Below are 22,070 nucleotides of genomic sequence, written 5' to 3' on the forward strand. Positions count from 1 at the left end.
AGTAGGGGACTCAGCTAAAGGCAGAGGAAGTCTTTCACTTGCTGTCCCAAATGATGCTCTTTCATGAGATCCAGCTGTTCTCATTTCTTCTGCTATTGCTGTGGAATTCACTTCAGCATTAAAACATCTGCCTTAGTGCTGGAGGTGCCGAAGAAGTCAGGCAGGGTACTTAAATTTACACACTGACATTCCTGCCTCACGTGAGGTTAATTCAGTGAAGTGCTCTTTTATTTGGCTTGTGTTGAAATGGAAAGATGTGAGCTGATGAGGTCTGCGTTCTGTCTTGAAGCTGCCAGTTCGTTTTCGGATGTGTTGCTGCAAAGCCTCTGTGCAGGCTGCTGACACGGCTTATTCCTGGCTCCTTCTCAACCTGCAGTTAAAAGAGGAGAGCCACCTCCCTCAGTTCCCCCATGCTTGGAAAGTTGTGCCCTTGTCGATTTCTGAAATTTCATCCCCAGCAGTTGATCTTCTGTGTTTGAGTGCTGGAAGGGAGGGAAAACAAACAAAACCACATATATGCTGTCTTTTGGGGCACTTCTAGCGTGCTGTTTCTGTTGGAAATAAATAAGAAGATTGTACGGAAGTGGAGTCTCCGTGTAATAATAATGGAGTTTCCTTAATGAAATTTGCTTCTTGGGATCAATGTGTTAAGACCCAGATGAATCAGAAGCACCTGCTGTTTCAATAACGTAGAATCATCTGGCTGCAAGATTTGCTTCAATACTGCTCTAGATTTTATTGCTTCGCGATAAGTAAAGTGGTGTATATATATATTTATTTTTTTTTCATGGATGAAGGTGGTAAAAGTATTTCTTTGATTCCCTTGTGACTGTTGCTCTTGTTGGTGTCATGAAGGAAACCTTCAGGATGTTTACTGAAGCCTTTTGAAGGTCACTTTGCGAGTATGTTTTCCAAGCCAGAATTTGTATACATACTTATGCATTATTAAACATATATATTGCATTTCTGTATAAATAATATTAGTCTTGCTTTTTTAAAGAACTGTGGGGTGCATATGCAGTAGTACAGATTTGGGGTGTGTTTGTAAGGGTTCCTTTGTGAAAGAGGACATGAGCATAAATTATCCTCAGTGGGAGATAAAGATTCATACAGCTTTTTTTAAAAACTTGTTTTATTCAGTGGCTCATATTTGCTGCTTGGAAGTGTGCATAACCATTAGATCTCTAATGTCTGTTGTTGTGTCTGGCCAAAATTTGGAAGAAAGTTAGACATTATTAGTGGAATTGTCTTTGCGGATTTTTTGTATGGATACCCATAGTCCCTTTTTGTAAAGAGTTTCCATGAGGAAGTCATCTGTCTCACAGCCCAGTCTTTAAGTAGTGGGAGAAGATAAGGTACCGAGTAGAAAAAACTGTGCTTTTCTTTGTTTTGCCAGAAGGTTTTTTGCCAACGTTAGTAAACCATTCATGAAAGTGGTATTTCAAAGTAATAGCAGCTTCTTATGTTTGTACGTTTCCTTTTGGAAAGAACTGAATGCTAACACCTAGCTATCTTTGAGCTGGGAAATGCCAGATTTGAAACTGAACTGGTAAATGGAAAAGCACACACAATATTTGCATTTCACGGTAGAAACCGTCGATGAGTTAAAATCAACTTCTCAGCAACTGTACACAAAAAAAAATCATCTTTCTAGCTGGTCGTTTGTTTTGTTTTTGGTTTTTTTTTTTTTTTTTTTCTTAACACAATCGCATCAACTTTGTTTTAAAGAGCGAGCCAGTTTGCGGTCAGTTCTTCCTTGTGCTGGGGGGAGCCCTGGCCCCGCTCCAGCCCTGCCGGGAGAGCGGAGCCGCTACTACTGGCACACACAGCGACGAGAGGAGGAGGAGGAGGAGGAGATGGCCATCCTCAGATGGGGTGTTTAACATTTATGGAAATAACCCGTGCAGTTGCTCCCTCCCCCTTTCTCCCAGTGCCCCCACTCATCTCTGTTAGCCTTGACATCTTCGGTTTCCATAACGATCGCAAGAAGTTGCAACAGCAGTTTTATACTTGGGCTCGGCTGAAACAAAACCTTGGCAGTTGTGGCCGTTTGGCCAACGAACCTGCCTTGGCTCAGTTCTCTTAAATGCTTTTGAGGACTTAGCCTGTTTTAGTGTAAACTGCACTCTTATGCTTTTCCCCATTTGAAAAGCATTTTTAAATCTGTGAGAGCAGCATTAACTGTATAAAGTGGTTTACATTTTTGAGAGTAGGAAGCAGGCGGCCTGTCCTCGTCTCAGTGATATTTGAAGGAAATCAAGCAGTAGTTCACTGTAGCGAGGTGCAGCCTGGTGCTGTACTCCTGTGGCACAAACTCTGCTCCTGTCGTTTCGGGTGATGCTAACTAGAAGAAACAGTGTGATAGGCTCTATTGCTTAGCAAAGTGCAATTTCCGAAACACCTGCTGTCCTAAGGTAATGTTAGTTTTGTCTAAAACTTATGTTGATGTCATTTTGTGTTTTAGAAAGTACAACAATATACATTAATAATTCAAGCTACGGACATGGAAGGAAACCCAACATATGGTCTTTCAAACACAGCAACTGCTGTCATCACTGTCACAGATGTCAATGACAATCCTCCAGAGTTCACCGCCATGACTGTAAGTACAGGGTGGGAGTAACTGAAGGATGTGCGTATTTATAACCATTCCCCGCTTTTCTCGTTACATTCACAGAGAGTAAATATTTATTACTTACTAAATAGTGTACTGACAGGCAGAATTGAAGTACGTCCAGAATACATATCCCTTAGTTACAGTACTCTGCTTAGGCCAAAAGGCAAAAGCTGACAAGGTAATCAAACCATCAGTTTTCTGAGTGACCTCAGGTAAACTTCGTTAGCTAAATTGTGAGAGCTCCAGTGGAGAGAGATGCGCTCCCTAACATTGATGAATGCTCAGTATGGCGGGGTTCTTGTGTGCTTCTGCAGCCGAGGAAAAATGTTTTCTTCTTATTTTTGCAGTTCTACGGGGAAGTACCAGAAAACAGGGTGGATGTGATCGTAGCGAATCTGACGGTAACGGATAAAGATCAGCCCCACACGCCTGCATGGAATGCAATGTACCGAATGACTGGAGGAGACCCGACAGGTCGATTCACCATCCTGACTGATCCCAATAGCAACGATGGGCTGGTGACAGTTGTGAAGGTAAGAGATGCTTGTGCTTCAGAGAATTAAGCAGAGATGGAAGAAGTGGGAGAACGTTGCAGGGGGGAAATGTGAATTCCTGAGGCCAGCACAAGTCTGGAAAGTTAAATGGATGGGCACTGTCTGTCTTGTAGAAGTAAGCCATCCATCTCTTGGAGCATTTTCTTGCTTACGCTATCAGTAGCATTCCAACTGATCAGTTTTAAAAAATAAGATGAGGTTGTTGAAAATGACAGATTTTGAAGCTCTATTTGCCAAAAGATAGGAATTAGTCTGTGAAAAAGCATTTGCTTAGTGTTTGTTGCTAGTGTAAAGAAACAGCTTCCTACCTCCTGGCCTCCATTAGTACTCACGCTTGTTATCTGCAGGTTTTATGTCAACATGTTCCCATTAAAGGAACAGATATAGGCAGTCAAGGCACAATCAGAGACGAAAAAGTGATAGGTGGGAGGCTACTTCTACAAAAGGCTTTTAAAGACTGGCTATTTTTAAAACCTCACTTAAATACCTTTTATGGAATAACCTGTCTTATCTTCATTCTCTAGCCAACAAAGCTCTGTGTTGAGGGGTGACTTATTTCAAGTGATAATAACAATGTGGTTCTATAATTAAACCTGCCAGGCAAGTAGCCACCTTTCCTCGCGGCCCTCTGATAAGTGTCTCATCTCTGAGTTGGCCTGTCTGGTTTTGGCTGATCCACTTACGAAGTCAAGTGTGAGATGCCAGTGTTCCCATTTGGAAATTAAAACATTCTCTCTCCCCCCCTTCCTTTTATTTTTATTTTTTTTTATCTTCTCAGTATCTAGGTGAGGAAAAGATATAGTTTTTGTACAGCTATAGTGGTAATTCACACTAGGTATTTTTTTTAAGAACTGTCTCTGTTTTATAACTGCATTTCCCCAGAGGTACCAATCGTTATATTGCAGTCTTCCAGCAAGAATTATGTGAGTGTCTGTGCTTTGCAATTAGGCACATAAGCATCTTTTTCAGATCTAGGAATGGTATCAAACCAGAACCATCTGGAAAAGTGAATTTAAAAAATGCACAGATTAAACTAGAGTATTACAAAGAGAAGCAAGCCTAAGATTCCGAATCCCTAACCTGTTTGATATGGCTTCGTTCACTTACAAATTTATTTTTAACAAATTCTATCCCTTCTACTGCCTGAGTACCTCAGTGCTTTGCTACACCTGCCCAGGTTTAACAGCAGAGTAGCAGCATGTGGGAGCCTCGCTGGAAAAAGAACTTTTTCCTACAAATACAAGGGAATGATGGGCCTGTTCGTAGCCATGCATACCATCTGAAATCAGACTCTCTTAAACAGCATAGGAAAATCAGGCTGAGGTGATAAATGGCAGTTCTGCAGTCTGGCCAGCAGCACTCCTTTAAGCACCCAGACATGGGAAGAGTTGGAAGCCTCCCTACAGTTTTTATTGGCAGTGCAATGAGTTGATCTGTCAACCTGTAATGAAGATTGGATTGTCTCTTGTCACTGACTTCATACTGTTACGCGCCAACTGCCCCTGTAAAGTACAGGCTTCCCTTAAGTCTAGAATCAGTACGAGTTGTACAGTGCATAGTACTAAGGTGAATCAGGTGTCGGGGAATGCCTCACCCCTATGCAGCACGGCAGAGGAACTCTAGCCTCAAACTGGTTTTACTCCTTAAATTGGACTTCTGGCTCAGTGAGGAAGACCCCAAACCGAAGGTTGTCTGGACTGTGAAGATGGTATAGCAGCAGTAGGATTAGCCGGGACTACAAAGAGTCTTTCTAGTGAAACGTTAAGGACATAGGAATCCCTGATCTATGGGGCTAGGTATGGTCATGAACTTGTTTGAAGGAAACCTTTGTCATAACAGAGAGAGGCAGGTTTCTCTCCCCAGGAGAGCTCCTCAGGAGGTGCATCTGCTCACGCGAGTGCCTGGCACACAGCTGGGAGTTTCTATATCATTTTCTGATTAAATTACTTGTTCCCTCAGTTACCACTAACGGCAGTACCAGAGTAAGTTAAGCCAAAGAATGACAAGATTTCTAGCTGTTTTGACTTCAGAACTGCTGCTGCTAAGCAAAACCCCAACCCAGTCTCCTGTTGAGGTGTTACATTGATTGCATTCTCTTTAGGCTCTGTGCTCATTTTTGAGAAAAGCAGTGCAAGTAATATTTAAAAATGTGCTTTAAAGTAAAAATGTTATTGTATGCTCTTCGCTATCGTAAGTAGATGTCAACACTTTCTGCTCTTTGCTTTTCCCAGCCTATTGACTTCGAGACCAACAGGATGTTTGTACTTACCGTAGCTGCGGAAAATCAAGTGCCTTTGGCTAAGGGGATTCAGCATCCTCCCCAGTCAACAGCAACCGTGTCCATTACAGTCATCGATGTGAATGAGAGCCCATATTTTGTTCCAAACCCTAAGCTTGTACGTCAAGAAGAAGGGCTGCTTGCTGGTAGCATGTTGACGACTTTCACTGCTCAGGACCCAGATCGTTACATGCAGCAAACCTCTCTAAGGTCTATATTAACATTTTGCAGTTATTTAACAACTGGAATGCAATATCCATGTTCTAGAGTGGGTGGGGAGCAGAGACTGCTTACAAAATGGCTGCATTTACCATAGCACACAGCTATACTAATACCTCCTGTAGTGTTTGTGCAGCTTTCTCTAAAGAGATTTTTGGCTGTAGAGAGGGTGACTTGACCGGCATTCATAGATCTGTAAACTAGGTCATCTTCTAATGCTAAGTCCTACTACATCAAGGTAGAATGAAGTTATGCATGTGTATACATTATGCATATATTTGATGGTTGGACTCGATGATCCCAAGGGTCTTTCCCAACCTAAATGATTCTATGATTCTATACGAGGCATCCTAGCAAATTCAGTCAGAGCAGACACATGCTAGTGTGAATTAAGATTATTTGCAATTTAAATTAACCAATAATTTTGACATGGCAGCAATCCACAGATTGCTGATCAAATCTGAAGGGCTTTCTTCTCATTTATTCTCCAGCAATGCAAAGTGCTGCTGTTGTCCATCTGTGAACTCTTGTACTGATAGCTATGATCATAATTTGCCTAATGTCTTAAAACTATGCTAAATTAGAAAAGTGAAGAGGATGAAACATGGAAATCTTAAAAGCACGCTTTCACATACCTTGTTTAAAACATGGTCATTAACCGCAAAGCTAAGGCACAGCGACTAGCCTTGGACCAGGATTTAGGTTCCTAGCTTATCCAACAACTTTTTTAGTTCATGTGGAGGAAACTCCAAAACTTACTCGCTGTCTTTCCTTCCAAAATCAAGGTTCTTAAAATTTTATTTTGTCTTAATTTTGGTTAGCTGTTGCTGATTATTTTGCTCATTTCTGGACATAACATTGTAGACAGGATAGCATGAGGACTTAAGGATATATGCATTTTTAATGACCTAAGATAGCTTGCACAGATCAAAGGTCAATTTATCAGATGGAAGGATGGTTTTGAAAGATACTCCTGTTTCAAATTAAGATGAGGAACATGCAGTAAAACCAGGATCTCTAAAAAATTAAGTGATATTGGAAGCACTAGAATAATGCGAGTTAGTGCTACTCTAACACTCTTTATTCATTGTTACATCTCTCCTGTTCGCAGTGCTCTGATAAGATAAAAGTTAGTATGAATAACTCTAGCTACAGAACAAGCACGAAAGATCCTTAAGTAAATACTGTAATTGGATCTGAATATGCATGTTATATAGGTTATGGTAATTGTAAGATTTACACTCATACACGATAATTTATATGGCAGAGCACTTCAAGAATCTAAATGTAGGACTGTTTTTAATAAGTGCTTTCAAGAATTTTAGCAACAAGACTTAATAAATGGAAATTTGTGAAATATTGTCTCCAAATTCCAAAAATGTGTTCAGAATACAAATTAAAATACTAATATTGCCTTTGTTGTCAGTATTTATGTTGGCAGATAAATAATGCATCTTGTGATCAATTACACAGGTACTCAAAGCTTTCAGATCCTGCAAACTGGCTGAAAATTGACCCTGTTAATGGACAAATAACTACTACAGCTGTTCTGGACAGAGAGTCAATATATGTGCAAAATAATATGTATAATGCAACGTTTCTTGCTTCTGATAATGGTATGTAACAACATTGTATATTTATTCAAAAAGCTTTCTTCTGTGTGGTTGAATGGCATTTAGTTTTACTGGGACAGAGAGCAAGATGTGCTTAGAATACATCCAGTTGGAAGTCTGTATTAGTATCAGACTTTGTATATTTCCCACTACTCGGGAAATGGGCTGAAAATTAATTCCGTGAGTTTGGAGAAAGGCACTGGCTTAGTTACATTAGTTGAGTTTACAGAAAACTGAAAAACCCTGCAGAGCAGTGCAGTAGGCTGAGTGAATGAGCAGCATCAGTGGGCTTTATGGGGAGTAACGTGTTGAGGGAGCCATATTGTATTTTTCCACATTCAGGTTAGAGCAGCGTAGAGGAAAACAAAAACCGTGTCTTTTCAATGTCAGTTTGTTAATGACAATTAACAGTCTCTGCTCAGAAATGAGTCCTTTGAATTCAGCTGGAGTGCCGTACTGTTCATAGCTGATACCAGAAAGATGGGCAGGTGCAGCTAGGAACGTTCTCGCATTAGAAGGGAAAACTTAAACACTTGGGCTATTTATCATGGGGAGAAGACAAATGGTAAAATTTTGCAAACTGATACAGGATAGCAAACCTAGATCAACTATTTCTATCCTTTTGGCTCTGTTCTGGAGGAAAAAAAATTAAATGGAAGATTATGGGGCGTAGGGGTGGAATGAGAACGATTGCTAATTATACTGAGAAATTCAGTGCCACATGTTCACATAAATGTGTGACTTCACCAAGGTTTACGAAAGCATCACACATTATATATGGATAGCAAGAACGTCTAGAAGTAGCGTGCTGGAAGTCAGTATTAGAAAGAATTTAAATAGCACACTTGTGGTAAAGGGTGATGGTTAGTCTTAAAAGTTACAAAATAATTTCTCCAGAGGATAAACTATTCGAATTTTTCACCTTTTTCTTTGAAGCATTTGATGTGGACTGTCTCTGGAGAGGAACTAGCTGTCTGGTCAGTAAAGCGGCTGAGTCCCTGATGTCTGGATCTGCAGTTATTTGCTGAATTTTGCTGAGTAGGACAGTTTTTTTCTGAGGAGAGATTATATAAGAATGTGTGTGTTACCAGGAGCAGTGACAGTGTTAGATTGGCTTGGTAAAGACAGAATCACAAAACTGAGGTGAACATATGTACGTGGTAATAGAAAAGTGTTGGTGTAGCTTAATTTAAGTAACTTTCCAATTGGAAACAAGCTCAATACGTTTTTCTTTTCTTTAAGGAATTCCCCCGATGAGCGGAACGGGCACGCTTCAGATATACCTGCTGGACATCAATGATAATGCCCCACAAGTGAATCCAAAAGAAGCCACAACTTGTGAAACACTGCAGCCTAACGCTATTAACATCACTGCTGTAGACCCTGACATAGATCCAAATGCGGGCCCATTTGCCTTTGAGCTGCCTGACACACCTGCTAGTATTAAGAGGAATTGGACCATTGTTCGAATTAGTGGTAATCAACGTTACAGAAATCTTAATCGTTTTGAAGAAACTATTGCATATGCTTTTCTGTATTTTACTTTGGTGTTACTTCACAACATATATGAATTTGGCTAATATGAATAGGAAAGCACCTTAGTGTAAGTTGCCCAAAGAATAAGAAATTTTAAGAAAAGATGTTCACAGTAAGAAAGAAGTCTGTTGTCCCGAGTGTCATGTAGTGGGCTGAACAATAAATTAACACAGAGCCCAAAGATGAGCCATTTTTGCCAATAATGTTTTAAACCCACATAAGCAGTACATTACTTGTTAACAAGTGCCTTATTTTTCCACACAGGTGATCATGCCCAGCTCTCTTTAAGGATCAGGTTCTTGGAGGCTGGTATCTACGATGTGCCCATAGTAATTACGGATTCTGGAAATCCACATGCGTCTAGCACTTCTGTGCTGAAAGTGAAAGTTTGCCAATGTGACATAAATGGAGACTGCACTGATGTTGACCGGATCGTTGGGGCAGGGCTGGGCACTGGTGCCATCATTGCAATTCTGCTTTGTATCATCATCTTGCTCAGTGAGTAGATACATCTCTTAATCCTAAGTCTTCTATTCTTGCTTTGTGAGTGCCATCTTATGTTCTACTTCCATGTACCTTGACAAAGACAGAGGAATGATTAAAGACTAAAGTCCAAGAGTTGTTGCTGCTTAGTTTAATGTCTTGGACAAGTATGAAAACTTGCTGAAGGTAAAGGATTAGGAGTCTGTGAGGCAGATCATAACTAGCACTTGCATGGCAGTCAAGCCCCACAGTGGGTTTGTGAAAGAGATGGTCCATCTGTGCCCCTGGGCACTTATTACGTTACATCAGTGAGCGACCAGGTTGAAGAAGTGATTATCCTGCAGACCTCTAGTGGTTTGATGCCATCCACAGCGGGTAACAGTGCTTTTAAGGAGGGCTCCAGTGTTACTACTGTTGTGCTTCAGATTAATTGTAAGTAGGCTATTCGATGAGTTTGGAAAGTAATACATCACAGCCCTTCATATAAGGCCTGACGAGCAGGCAGCTGTGCAGGAACAGAGACGGGTGTGTTTAAGTACTGCCTAAAGCTGTACTAGTATTTTGGTTTTGTAATAAGGGAAATGACCAAACATCATGACTAAGTGTCTGTCCAATGTAGTAAATTAGATGCTAGCTCTCCTACATATTATGGTTAACGGATTTCTGATTGTGGTGGAACACAAGGAAGGATTAACCTGTTCAAAGTATACTGTGCAACAGTTCAATGCCAATGATGGAAAGGAGTAATTTTTAAAAAACAAAATAAAGTAAAATTTTAAAAGTATTTGAGCCTGGTTAAGCCCGTGGCTGTACACAAGTGCAGTACAATTATTTTCCCAATACAAGATACTCTTAAAATGTTAGGTATTCAATTAGCAGAACCTTATTGAAACTATCAAATCTTTTAAGATAGTCTTTACATATTGATATTCTGACAAGACAGGCTGAGACAACTGGGGTTGTTCAGCCCGGAGAAGAGAAGGCTCCAGGGAGACCTTACAGCAGCCTTCCAGTACCTGAAGGGGGCCTACAGGAAAGATGGGGAGGGACTTTCTATTAGGGAGTGTAGCAATAGGACTGGGGGTAACGGTTTTAAACTGAAAGAGGGGTAGATTTAGATTAGATTTTAGGAAGAAATTCTTTACTGTCAGGGTGGGGAGACGGCTTGCCCAGAGAAGGTTGTGTATGCCCCATCCCTGAAGGTGTTCAAGGCCAGGCTGGATGGGACTTGGAGCAACCTGGTCTAGTGGGAGGTGTCCCTGCCCATGGGCAGGGGGGTTGGAACTAGACGATCTTTAAGGTTTTTTCCGACCCAAACCGTTCTATGATTCTAGATACATTGGAATTTCTTTCCGTGAAGGTGGTTGTAATTGGAAGCATGCCTATTGTATTAGAAATTAATTTACTCACATTTATTCTGGTTTGTTTCTCATTCGGTTTTCTTTAACAGCTTTAGTTTGTAAACAAGCAAACAGTTTAACACTATAACTTGAAATTGTTGAGATTAAAGATTAAAAATACATAGCCTAAATGCCACTGCGTTTTCCTTGACCTTGATTCCTCTTGCTTCTAAACATAAATCTAAACTTCGGCAACAGTATGGCCTGTTCTCATGGACCGCTGAGTCGTACACCAAATCAGCCTAAGCTCGGTGATGTTCAAACATCAGAATTTAACTTAAACTATATAAATTAATATATATTATTGAGACATAGCAGGAAAAAATATAAATAATATAATCTTTTAGAATTCTTGCCAGTACTGGAGAGATTCCCTTCTGAATGCAGTGGTTTATGAAGCTTGGTCTTCCTTACTTATTTTCATGACAAGTTTATTTTGCAGATGTGGAATCCGTTTGTGACTTATGACCTTGAAAACGTGATTGATTTCCAAATCAAATTGCCTATAGTAACCTGAGTTGAAACTTCTCTTGCTTAAGCTGCCTTCTATACATTTTTTTTTTTATTTTTTAGAAAAACAACCTCATCCAGAACAGTCAAAGCCAACTTTCTTGGCTTTTTTCTTTTTTTCTTTTTTAAATCTTGGTATTAAATTTGTACAATTTACCATGGCTGTAATGTCAGAATTAAGATGTGGTTTTGTGTCTTCCCTTTTTGCCATGTAGTTTTAGTTTTAATGTTCGTGGTATGGATGAAACGCCGTGATAAAGAGCGTCAGGCAAAGCAGCTCTTGATTGATCCAGAAGATGATGTGAGGGACAACATTCTGAAATACGATGAAGAAGGTGGTGGAGAAGAAGATCAGGTGAGGAATGCTTAATGGTTTTTACATAGAGATTTGTATTTCACTCTACAATGTATCTGTTTTGTTTCCATTGACACATTATGATAGGTAGCTAATTTTTGTGTTAAATGCTGCAGGCAGTAATTAATGTTTTAAAAACCTGAAATATAACATCGCTTTATCATGTTGTTTTTTGCAGTTCCAGAGATACCAATTGCTTGCCTTTTGGATGAGATGTAAAACCAGTATCTTGTCTGCTTACGGTCACAGCATTCTGACCATATTGCAACTAAGGCTGTTACCTTTAAATGAAAATTAACATCCACTCTCATTGCAGTCTGTAAACATTCTTCATTCCTTGTCTGAGATCCTGTTGTACAGAATCACCAGTGCAGAGTGCCTAATATAGTCTATTCCAAATATGACCATTTTAGTGGTGGGTGAATGCCTTTCTAGATGTACAGTAATGTTGGCTATTGACAGATTGGCCACTACTGGGATTTCAGCTTGGAAAGTATTTATGTTTCAAGTAGCTGTCAGGGCACATCTGTGTTTATTCAAATACCATTCCAGGCAGGTGCCATATGCATTTACTCTCACATCACCTCTGGTTGAACCACTGCTGATATGTCAGAGGACTAGGAGTGATGTGTATATATGCTAAGAATAGCTTCTTTTTCCCCTCTGTCTCTGAGTTAGTGAATTTCCAAGCAGTGTGATTACCTTCCTTCAGATGAGGCTTATTAAGTGCTTTATGAACATGACAAAACAGTAGATTTATGCACATTATTAGTGGTAGAAGTAAGTGTAATAATTACAAATGGAGCAGTGCATATAATAGGGTCTAAGAAATTTTCCAGTAAAAAGCCTTGAAAAATTAAGTGTAATTCTTCCACATATCCCCAGTCACAGTGATCTGGCACTTGAGTTACCTGAGAAGTGTCTCCCTTCACTGGCACAGACATTTATATCTTCCCTCTGCTTGTTTGTCTACCTGTCTTTTAAAATACCTCCAGTGATGATGATTCCACCACCTCCCTGGGCAGCCTCTTACAATGCTTGATAACCCTTCCAGTGTAGAATTTTTTCCTAATATCCAGTCTAAACCTCCCCTGGCACAACTTGAGGCCATTTCGTCTTGTCCTATCACTTGTTACCTGGGAGAAGAGACCGACCCCCACCTTGCTACAACCTCCTTTCAGGTAGTTGTAGAGAGCGATAAGATCTCCCCTGAGCTTCCTTTTTTCCAGGCTAAACAACCCCAGCTCCTTCAGCTGTTCCTCCTAAGATCTTGTACTGTGCTCCTCTCCAGTGAAAGTGCTGTCTTTGAGAGAGGTATAGTCAGGGTAGTGCGGCAGGAGGTAGCATTGTGTGCATGCCATAGAGATGAGCAGGATGTAAACCATCCATAAATGTAGCCTTTCACCAGCAGTGAATCACGCAGTGCACACAATGAAAGGAAAAACTGGGGGGAGTAGCAGTAAAGTGGTAAGAAATGTGAAATTAGGATCATTGCCTCTCGCAGTGAGCAGAGGAAGCAGCTAGACACGGAGAGGTTTAAGGGCTTATAGAAAATTGAATGATTTTTAGCCACAAAACCTCTGCTTGCTTTCTAAAGACAAATTTTAAGGCCACAGTTGCAAATTAATTATTTTAGCTGCCAGCCACATAGTTCAGGTACACCGGTCCCATTCCTGATCCATTGAGCAGTAGACCATAGTGTCTGAGGGTCTAAAATGCCTTTATACACTCCAGATGTAAAAAACATTGCAGGAAAAGAAAAGAAAAGCTTGTACAAAGTATAGCAAGCTTTTATAACCACTTCCGTAGCAAGAGTTTTAGACCACTTTAGAGTGGTTTTAGACCACAAGAGTTTTAGGCAAAAAAGGGGGTAGATTCTCCCACAGCTCCAAAGTTAGGAATTTGTTCCTATCCAGAATGGCTGAATAGAGAGCACAAATTTTTCGCATAGGCACTTAGATTTCTGATTACAATGGATGATGGAAATAAGTTCTGTCTTGCGTTTCAGGGAGATTATTTTACTTTATTTTGGTTTGACGTTTTGTATAGTCTATTCTCTGCCTGTGCTTAACTAGATGATAATAATTCCTAGGTTCATTTGTTCTTGGTTCCCTCCTTGTCCCCCTCACCTCCTGTGCCTAGGGGAAAGAGGGAGGATTTTACTTGATCAGGTTTTATTTGGTCTTGCACGCATTTTATGTGAGATTTAAGAACTTGGAATTATAAGCTTTTGAAACGTCCCAACAAGTTCCCTACAAGTAGTAATCTCATTTCTGCAAACTGTGGCTTAGCGAAGTACTGCACAAGCAAACCTGTGTGCAGAACATTGTGGGTAAAAGGCATTGGCCATGAAGATCTCTGTGTTTTTATCAAAGTTAAAGCATTAAAGTGTCAAAGTTGAAGTGTTCTAAAAAAGTATGAGACTGCCATCAAAAATCTATTTTCAGAATGAGGCCTCATAGGGTAAAACTGCCACTGTTCTATTAAAATCAAGAAAAAATATTTCACGTCAGCCTTGCATCCACAAGTCATCAGCAAATGACAGAAGAAAGTGCTCAATGTCAATATTAACTTTTCATGGTGCACTTTCCCCCAAACTCTCAGGATTGATTGAACAAGCACCTTCAGTAGAAGGCAGTGCACAAGGTGACCCAGAAACAGAACCATCCAACCCAGGGTGCATCTATTGCAGCAAAAAAAAAAGGGAATGCTGAAAGCTTCCTGGAATCTCTGCGAAAACATTTTAAAAGCTTCAGATACTTGCATAATCTGTACCTTTTAAAATTACTTATTTCTGTTTATAGCAAGCAAATTACTTATGCCTTCTTAAAATTGCCTGTTTTTCTTGATGAATACTTGAAAACTTACTCTGTGTGGCCTCATATTTTTCTTGTTTATCCCAGATCTTTAGGTGATTTGGCTTCGGCTGGTAGGGCTTGAAGATGAGTGATAGAACTTAGGACTCTCTGCATCCTGAACCAAGCTACTTTTAGACTTGTGGGTTTGCTCTTGGAGTAATTTACTTATTCAAGAGGGTTTATTTATTTGGAAGCTGTGCAGTTGGGTTTCTTAGCTGTCATGGCAGACCCAGAAACTCCTAAAGCATGCTTGGCATGTTCCTTTCAAACTCTTTGTTCATGTTATCAGAGTAATGTCTCCCGCAACAAACTTGATGATTTCCAAATTCCAGATAGTTCCTCTGAGTCATAGCAACTGTCAACAACAAGGTGGAATTCCTGCTTGGTTTTCTTTTTTGTTTGTTTGTTTTTCTCCTGTGCTAGCATTTCCAAGGAATTATTATGTGAAGTCTGTCATAAAAGAGCAGTTTATTCCATCGTGAAGGTCTTCTGTTAATCCCATCTGAGGCCATCTTGGCCTGCTTCATTCACTCTGACAGACTGAATGCTTGTAAAATAAATAGACGTTCCTGAATGATTCATAGTCTTCCTCTAGCCTGGCATGATGTACACGGGGTCATGTGATCTCCACAGCAGTTGAGAAAAATGCTTTTAATTCCCTAAGCCAGAGATGCTCTTGAGCTGTGGGTCATAACTGAAGTCATCCTGCTCCCTACTGAAGAGTGTTGTCAACACTGGAAATATTCTGGACTTTTTTCACCTAAACTTCTGTTTGTCAGAAATTTGGTCTGAAAAACTGGCTGTGAAAGCTGTACAGCACTCCTGTCATCTCAGGCAGAAACATTTTTTCCTGGTATCAGCAAAGATCACTGTGCTAGCAGAATTTGGGGATAAGGGAGGAAGGAGAGGGGGCAGAGATATTCCAGATAGAAGGTCTGTGATTATTCTCAGGATTTTCTTCAATATTGTCTAGTTTTAACAGTCTGGCCACCTGGTTTACAGGAGCTGGGCCGTGAGAGGCTTTGAGTCAGCATCATTCCACCACAGAAGTCAGTGAGACTGGTTTGGTTATGGGTTTGGGGAGGGGAAAAGTGTTGTGGGATTATTTAATTTGTTTTGGATTTAGTTTTTTTTTAAATTCCATCTGAATGTTTAACCCAGCAATTGGGGGTGGGGGGATACACACACGACACAACACAACACAAACTACGGTTTGCTATATTCTGAGGTAGATGTGCCTAATTTAGGTACAAATTATGAAGCTGATAGTGACTGTCTTGATTATTAATGGGCCGTATGATCTAGAGTTTGTAGCTGTTTAGCAAACGGGAGGTGTGAGATACAAATGACAAATATTCTCCCCTGACGTAATGTGCTCTCAGCTTGTAACAGTATTGTCAATTCTAAGTACCAAAACCTCACGTTGGCTGAGTGTTAAAGCACTTAGCACATGTCTGCAGCATAGGTCACACACATAGCAGATCACAACCCATAAGCATCACTAATTTCGTTTTCGTCGCATATCTGAGGCCATTCGTGTGATTTACATCGAGGCAGTGGGTGCTCAACTGGGATACGTGCAGCATATGTCAACTTGATAACTGTGATACATTTTTTTCCATGTAATTGCTTTTGTATACATCTCATTGCACAAGATGATCCTCTTATCTCCTTTGAGCCCATTTCTATAGTATTTTCTGAATTTCAGTAGTACTTGCCCCCCATGCAGATGGTCCAGTTGAAGCAAGTTGCCCAAGCAAGTGCATGGTATGCTTTGATAGTATTGATCACCTCTTTTGAACCTGTATTTTAATCTTGCCCTCAAATCTCTTCAGCACAAGTTTCTAATGCAATGATTTTACGATTATTCAAAGTATTATTCTTCGTAAGGATTCTGTTTGTTCTGTCCTACATCAACTTTTCTTACGTGTGTATTCAGACATTAGTCAGTAGCTTGCTTTTTGTCGTGTTTTATTACATTTATATAGAGAAAGAAAAGAGCATTTAATTTAAAGGTAATAATAGCATTACAAATAAAACCATAATGGTTTATTTTTATATGATAGGTTATAAATTCTAAACAGAAACTGCTCCTTCAATGAAAGGGTAGCTTTATTCCAGCATTTGTGTGTCACTGATAAAAACAAATTGAGTAAACCTTTGGATTTTTTGTTTGATTTTTTTTTTTTTTCTTACTGTCATAACTTCGTATGCGTGCATCTTAAAATTACATTGGTCTTGTATGCTGGATCTTGTCATAACCTCTGTTGTAAACATGACAACAGACCTTACCTACTCAATGAACTTTATAAATCCATTTGAGTATAGTTTATTTTCGCCACCCTATCTGAGTGTTATTCAGATCACTTACTCTCGCCCTCTAACCTTTATTTTGCATTGCATTAAGTATGGAACCTATTTTATGTTTAGAATTTTTAATGAGAATGAATGGAATAACTGTTGCTAAGATATCTCTAGCAATATAAAACATTATAATTACAAGGTAGTTATTTTGGGGATTGTGTTTGCTTACTAAGACATTAACTTCATTTTTTTGAATGAGTGACTCATGCAGTGCTCCTGTGGAGGAATTACTGTCATTCCTTGGTGAATCTTTATCTCAACATACGAAAAGTAATGTTTCCATAATTCCATTACAAAATTGTTTTGTGTTTTATTTTATCCTATCTAGAACCTACGCCTGTTATTGTGCTTTATCTGCAGCTGGAGTTTAACTTTCACCTTTTTTATTATTAAAAGAGATAAGCTAGCTTCTTGGTTATCCTAAAAATTACTAACTTGTAATGCTCCAGATGCATCTATAATAAAAACAAATGGGAAAAGCAATATGGCAGAAAGTAATAAAAAATGTGAGTGGCAAATAAAGAGCAACTGTTAGTGCAGGCATTTTAACTAGCACCCCACCTGCAGCCTACATCTAGTCAGTCCTCTGTGCTTTGCTTTCTTTGGAGTCCCATTATTTCAGTGGATGTAAGATTTACGGTGGGTTGGAGATTTTTGCTTTTTTTATGTGAAAATTTCTTACTAGTTTTTTAGGGTGATGCTTGGTGGGTTTGGGGGTAAAATAGTAAGATATAGCAGGATTGGGTTTCACTTCCTTTTTCTTTGTTTTTAAAAGACCTTGGCAGGTGGGAACATTCAGCTGTGTAAAATGTTTCTTCCCTTGCTCCCCCATCCCATTTCTCTGTTGGAGTAGACAGTAATTGGTTTTGGAACACAAAGGCAAAGCAGGACGTGTATGTTATCCAAAGTTATAGTTTGCTCTGTTCTCTTCAGCCAGCAATAAAACTGGATTTACACTAAGGCATCATCCTGTAAAGGGGATGGGTGCGATGCAAACTTCTGCCAATGTTGTTTTATGTGCACTTAGACCACGGCAGCTGATTTTGTTTAGTGAATGACACTTCCAGCTGTCATTGTCAAATTAAGTGATCTGGTGACTAATTGATTATTTCTTGCATGGGGATAGACTTGAACTTTCATATTTCTTTGCAAAGGCTGCATCCTTTGAAAATGAGAAACAGGTGTAGTGGTTTTTTTGTATTAGTCATATGTCTAGGCCTGTATTCATGCATAGCCAAAGCTTTAGTTTTGTACAAGGTAAAAAAACAAGACGTCCCTAAAAGTGTACAACACAGTCTAATGAATGGCCAGGAAATATACTGAGAGCTCTGAGATAAGCCAGATTCATAAATCATTAATGAATGTATCAGTCAGGTTGCATGTATTAGAATGTATTACTGTTAGAGAAACTTCTTAGTAGTGGAAAGTTCAATTTAGATGTATTATATTCCAATATTCTCAGAGTTCTCCTAGCTGGAAAAAAGTCAGTCCCATCTATGCATAGCAATTTACAGTTTTAGTATGTTGTGGTTTGATCATAGAATGGTTTGGGTTGGAAGGAACCTTAAAGATCATCTAGTTCCAACTCCCCTGCCATAGGCAGGGACACCTTCCTCCGCACCAGGCTGCTCAAAGCTCCATCCAACCTGGCCGTGAGCACTTCCGGGGATGGGAAGGAACTTCTCTGGGCAACCTGTTCCAGTGTCTCACCACCCTGACAGTAAAGAATTTCTTCCTAACATCTGATCTAAATTTCCCCTCTTTCAGTTTGAAACCATTACCCCTCGTCCTATCGTTACACTCCCTCATAAAGAGTTCTTCCCCATCTTTCTTATAGGCCCCCTTCAGGTACTGGAAGGCCACTACAAAGTCTCCCGGGAGCCTTCTCTTCTCCAGGCTGAAAAAACCCAACTCTCTCAGCCTGTCTTTATAGGAGAGCTGCTCCAGCCCTCTGAGCATCTTCGTGGCCCTTGATTCTGTTGTTTGCAGTTCTGCTGTATAATGTTCCAGTATGCATTCGTATAAAGCAGGTCCAGTTACTGTAAAAAGTTTTACTTTGTTAAGTTTTTGCCAAGAATTTAAGTAAATCTTTTAAAATGCAAACACAACCAGAACAGCTAATCCAGGGGGAAAAAACCAAAACGTTAACTTTATAAAACTAGAAGCTTCTGAGAAACTCTATTTCCTGGCCTATCCCTTCATTTATTTATTTTTTTTTTTAAGGAATGTAGAATCTGGTAACAGTCAAAAAGCAAGGTACTTTTTAAAAAAAATTTCTCTTACTACCGTAACTGATGACTGCTCCATGGGGGTTTATTACTCAAGTGCTGTGAAATGAATAGCTGCCTCGTACAAGAGGAAGTTGTTTAAGGGAAGAGATTTTGAAGGCTGCGTTATCTCGTTTCTCTGTAAATCAGTGATTACTGGGGAATATAAAATGGCCTTTTCTTCTGTTCTGGACATTTCTTCTATTCAAGTAGAGATACTTGCACTGCGCTTCAGACTGCTGTGTAGATGTTCTTAAAGAAGTGCTTTTGGGGGTTTTGGACCCTCCAGCCTACACATCTGGTAAGGTGGTTAATTTTTAGGGCTTGGCTAGCTGGTTTTGGCATTTAGCACTGTCTCACTAGGATCTCACATTTCAGGAATGCGAGGTGTGAGCTAATACTGGTGTAAGTCTTTGCTTAAAGCTGTCCACAACTAAGTAAATAGATAATAAGATTAATGTTTGGAGCGAGGGGGTTGGTGGGGTTTTGCGGGGGGTTTTTTTGAGCTTGTTTAATTTCACAAGATGCAACTTGTGACAAAATGCCCTTTTAGTATATTGGGATTTTATTTTCTTTCTTAAAAGAAAAAGCAAATCAAAACCAGAACTTTTTCTGCTTCAATACAGATGTCAGGGTATTTTTGTCTTTTTCAGCAACAGCAAATAGTGATGCCGGAGATGCTAACCAAAGAGAGTTATATCGATAAAGCATTAAGTTTGTCACCTCTTGAACCAGTAGTTATCTAAAAGGTAGCTGTATTGTCTCATCCACTAATATCAGATCCCTTTATGAACAAGGGGAAAGACAGGGGATCATTCAGCTTGCTTCACTTAAATTCCTGTCATAGAATGGGGGGGTTCTGTGTCCCTGTTGACTGTAGACTTGAATAATCAGGCTAGTCTAAATTTCTGGTTTTAAAAGGCGTGGGGGTTGCTAGATGCAAAATGGGAGCAAACTAAAATGTTTTAGTGACCTTCCAACACAGAAAATCTAATACTAAATTCTCCCTTCCATCAACAATCTAACCTTTTCTGGAAGTTTGAGGAGAAAAACTCAAACCCTCTGTTTGGATTTGCTTAAATCCAAACTGAAGGATGGGAAAGAAGTATTTGTTCTGAAATTGCTGGAGTTAGAGCTAAACAGCATAAATAATAAATACCTCTGACAAAAATTGGCAGCCGTATGAATTAGGCGCTCACAGCCTTTGCTCAAGTATGTGTCCAATGGAGGGCCTAATCTTGTGCCTCAGCAGATTGTAATTTCGAACAGATTACATGGAAAAAAAAAACTGGAGCCAAGACGCAGCATTGTTGACTTGTGGTCCTGAAATTAAAAGTAAAAATAATGACCCAGCGTGTTGTTCCGAGCTGGGTATCCCAACCTACCCCAGCATGTCTTGTTTTCTCTCTGATGTGCCACAGTTTTCCATTTACTGTCACTTCTGTACTTAACTATCTTAACAAACTGCTTGAGACTAACCTTACAGTCTCTTCATGAGCTTTAGGTAATATGTGAAAAGTTTTCCTATTTTTCTATCTGTGAATGCAGCATTGAGTGAAGAGATGGAATTTCAGCAGCGCTAAACAGCTTACACCTTGGCTTTTTAAAACATTTTTCCTTCTTTTACTTTGCAATAATTGAGTAGAGTTGGCTTTAGACAGAATTTTGAAACAGCTGGAGTCATTGCATGATGCTGTGCTTGCACGGCACTGAGCCAGTTTGGGGAAATGGTGGATGACTTTGCCATAACTGACGGATGTACAGTTAGTATTGATTTTAATGATACGAGAGATTTGAGAGTCTGTGGTAATAAGCACAGTGGATCTTCTCTTCCTGTCCGGACACTAATAGACCTGCAAAATAAATTTCCTCTGATAGAAGGTTAGTTGGCAGTGTCATAAATTACTCTAGAAAAGAAAACAAACCCAAAGCGGGAGTCCGTGTAAGGACACATTCTACACTGCAGTTGCCTTGCAGATGGCAATCTGGGCTGTCTTTTTAGCCGTAGAGCCTGGAGATGTCTCAAACTATACATGCACTCAAGAGGATGGCCTTAGAAGTGATGATACTAGACTGACTGACTTGATTTGTACTGCGTTTCTGTATGACCCCTAATCAGAAAGAAGCGAATGCATGTGCCAGTGGGTGGAAAAAAACATATTATCTTTATAAAACTGAAACGAACAGAGAGGCTCGCCTGGTTTTATTACATTATTATTTAACCATACCTGTTTGAATTCCTTCATAATTAAACACTTAGTATAAAAAAAAATTTTTTTTTTTTTTTTCATTTTTCTCTGTTGGTGTTTTCCACCTTTATCTTTTGGGTATGAAAAGCACTTTTGTGTGTTTACATATTTATAAATTCTAAAAAGTACATTCTTCTCTGTTTAATAGGATTTTGTGATAGCATGTCTCTGAACTATTTTGATTTATTTTACGTAATAAAAAGAGAAAGGATAAAAAGTTCTGTTCTGTTTACTTTTCTCCTATTCATACCGCTTCATGGAGATCACTTATTATTCTGTTTGGTACATGAAGAACCGAAGGGTAGAAGTTACAGCTCTGCCCCAAGGAACTTGTAATCTAATTAAAGCATATGAAACTGCATTCTCAGATCTCAGTGGAGCTGTTCCACCTTTTTTGACTATATATTTGTGTGCAGTCAGCTGAGGACCCGAGTAACAAATTAGACGGTGTAGTGGATTTGATAGTCAGTTGCAATTCTCCCAACAAACTACCTTCACTGCTGTCAACTGACTTCTTCTGTTGAAAAGTCTGGTTTTGGGGTCACAGTAGGTAATACTCTCACAAAGGACCTACATCCCGAGAGGTGACAGCACAAGTAAATGCCTGCATTCCTTCCTTGCGGAGCCAGTGAGGAACCAATGAAAATGCAATTGTCTGCACAGCCAGCTTCCAGCAAGTTGAGATTATAAGATTTTTACCAGAACAACACTGTTGAAAAATAGAGGCTGGTGATAAAGGGAGGTTATTTAGGATGCTCCTCAACTGC

General features: G+C 39.6%; 1 protein-coding gene across 1 annotated transcript in view; it reads left to right on the forward strand.

Moving 5' to 3' along the window:
• Positions 1-22,070, forward strand: part of CDH2 (cadherin 2) — a 119,605-nt gene that overhangs the window by 87,722 nt on the left and 9,813 nt on the right. Inside the window, exons 8-14 of the mRNA XM_054191971.1 lie at positions 2,465-2,602; positions 2,965-3,150; positions 5,403-5,659; positions 7,142-7,284; positions 8,524-8,757; positions 9,082-9,315; positions 11,426-11,565. Of these exons, the coding sequence (XP_054047946.1) occupies positions 2,465-2,602; positions 2,965-3,150; positions 5,403-5,659; positions 7,142-7,284; positions 8,524-8,757; positions 9,082-9,315; positions 11,426-11,565 (1,332 nt within the window). The remainder of the gene's footprint in view (positions 1-2,464; positions 2,603-2,964; positions 3,151-5,402; positions 5,660-7,141; positions 7,285-8,523; positions 8,758-9,081; positions 9,316-11,425; positions 11,566-22,070) is intronic.

Source organism: Rissa tridactyla, chromosome 2 (assembly GCF_028500815.1).
Source record: "Rissa tridactyla isolate bRisTri1 chromosome 2, bRisTri1.patW.cur.20221130, whole genome shotgun sequence".
In the NCBI taxonomy this organism is placed as follows: domain Eukaryota; kingdom Metazoa; phylum Chordata; class Aves; order Charadriiformes; family Laridae; genus Rissa; species Rissa tridactyla.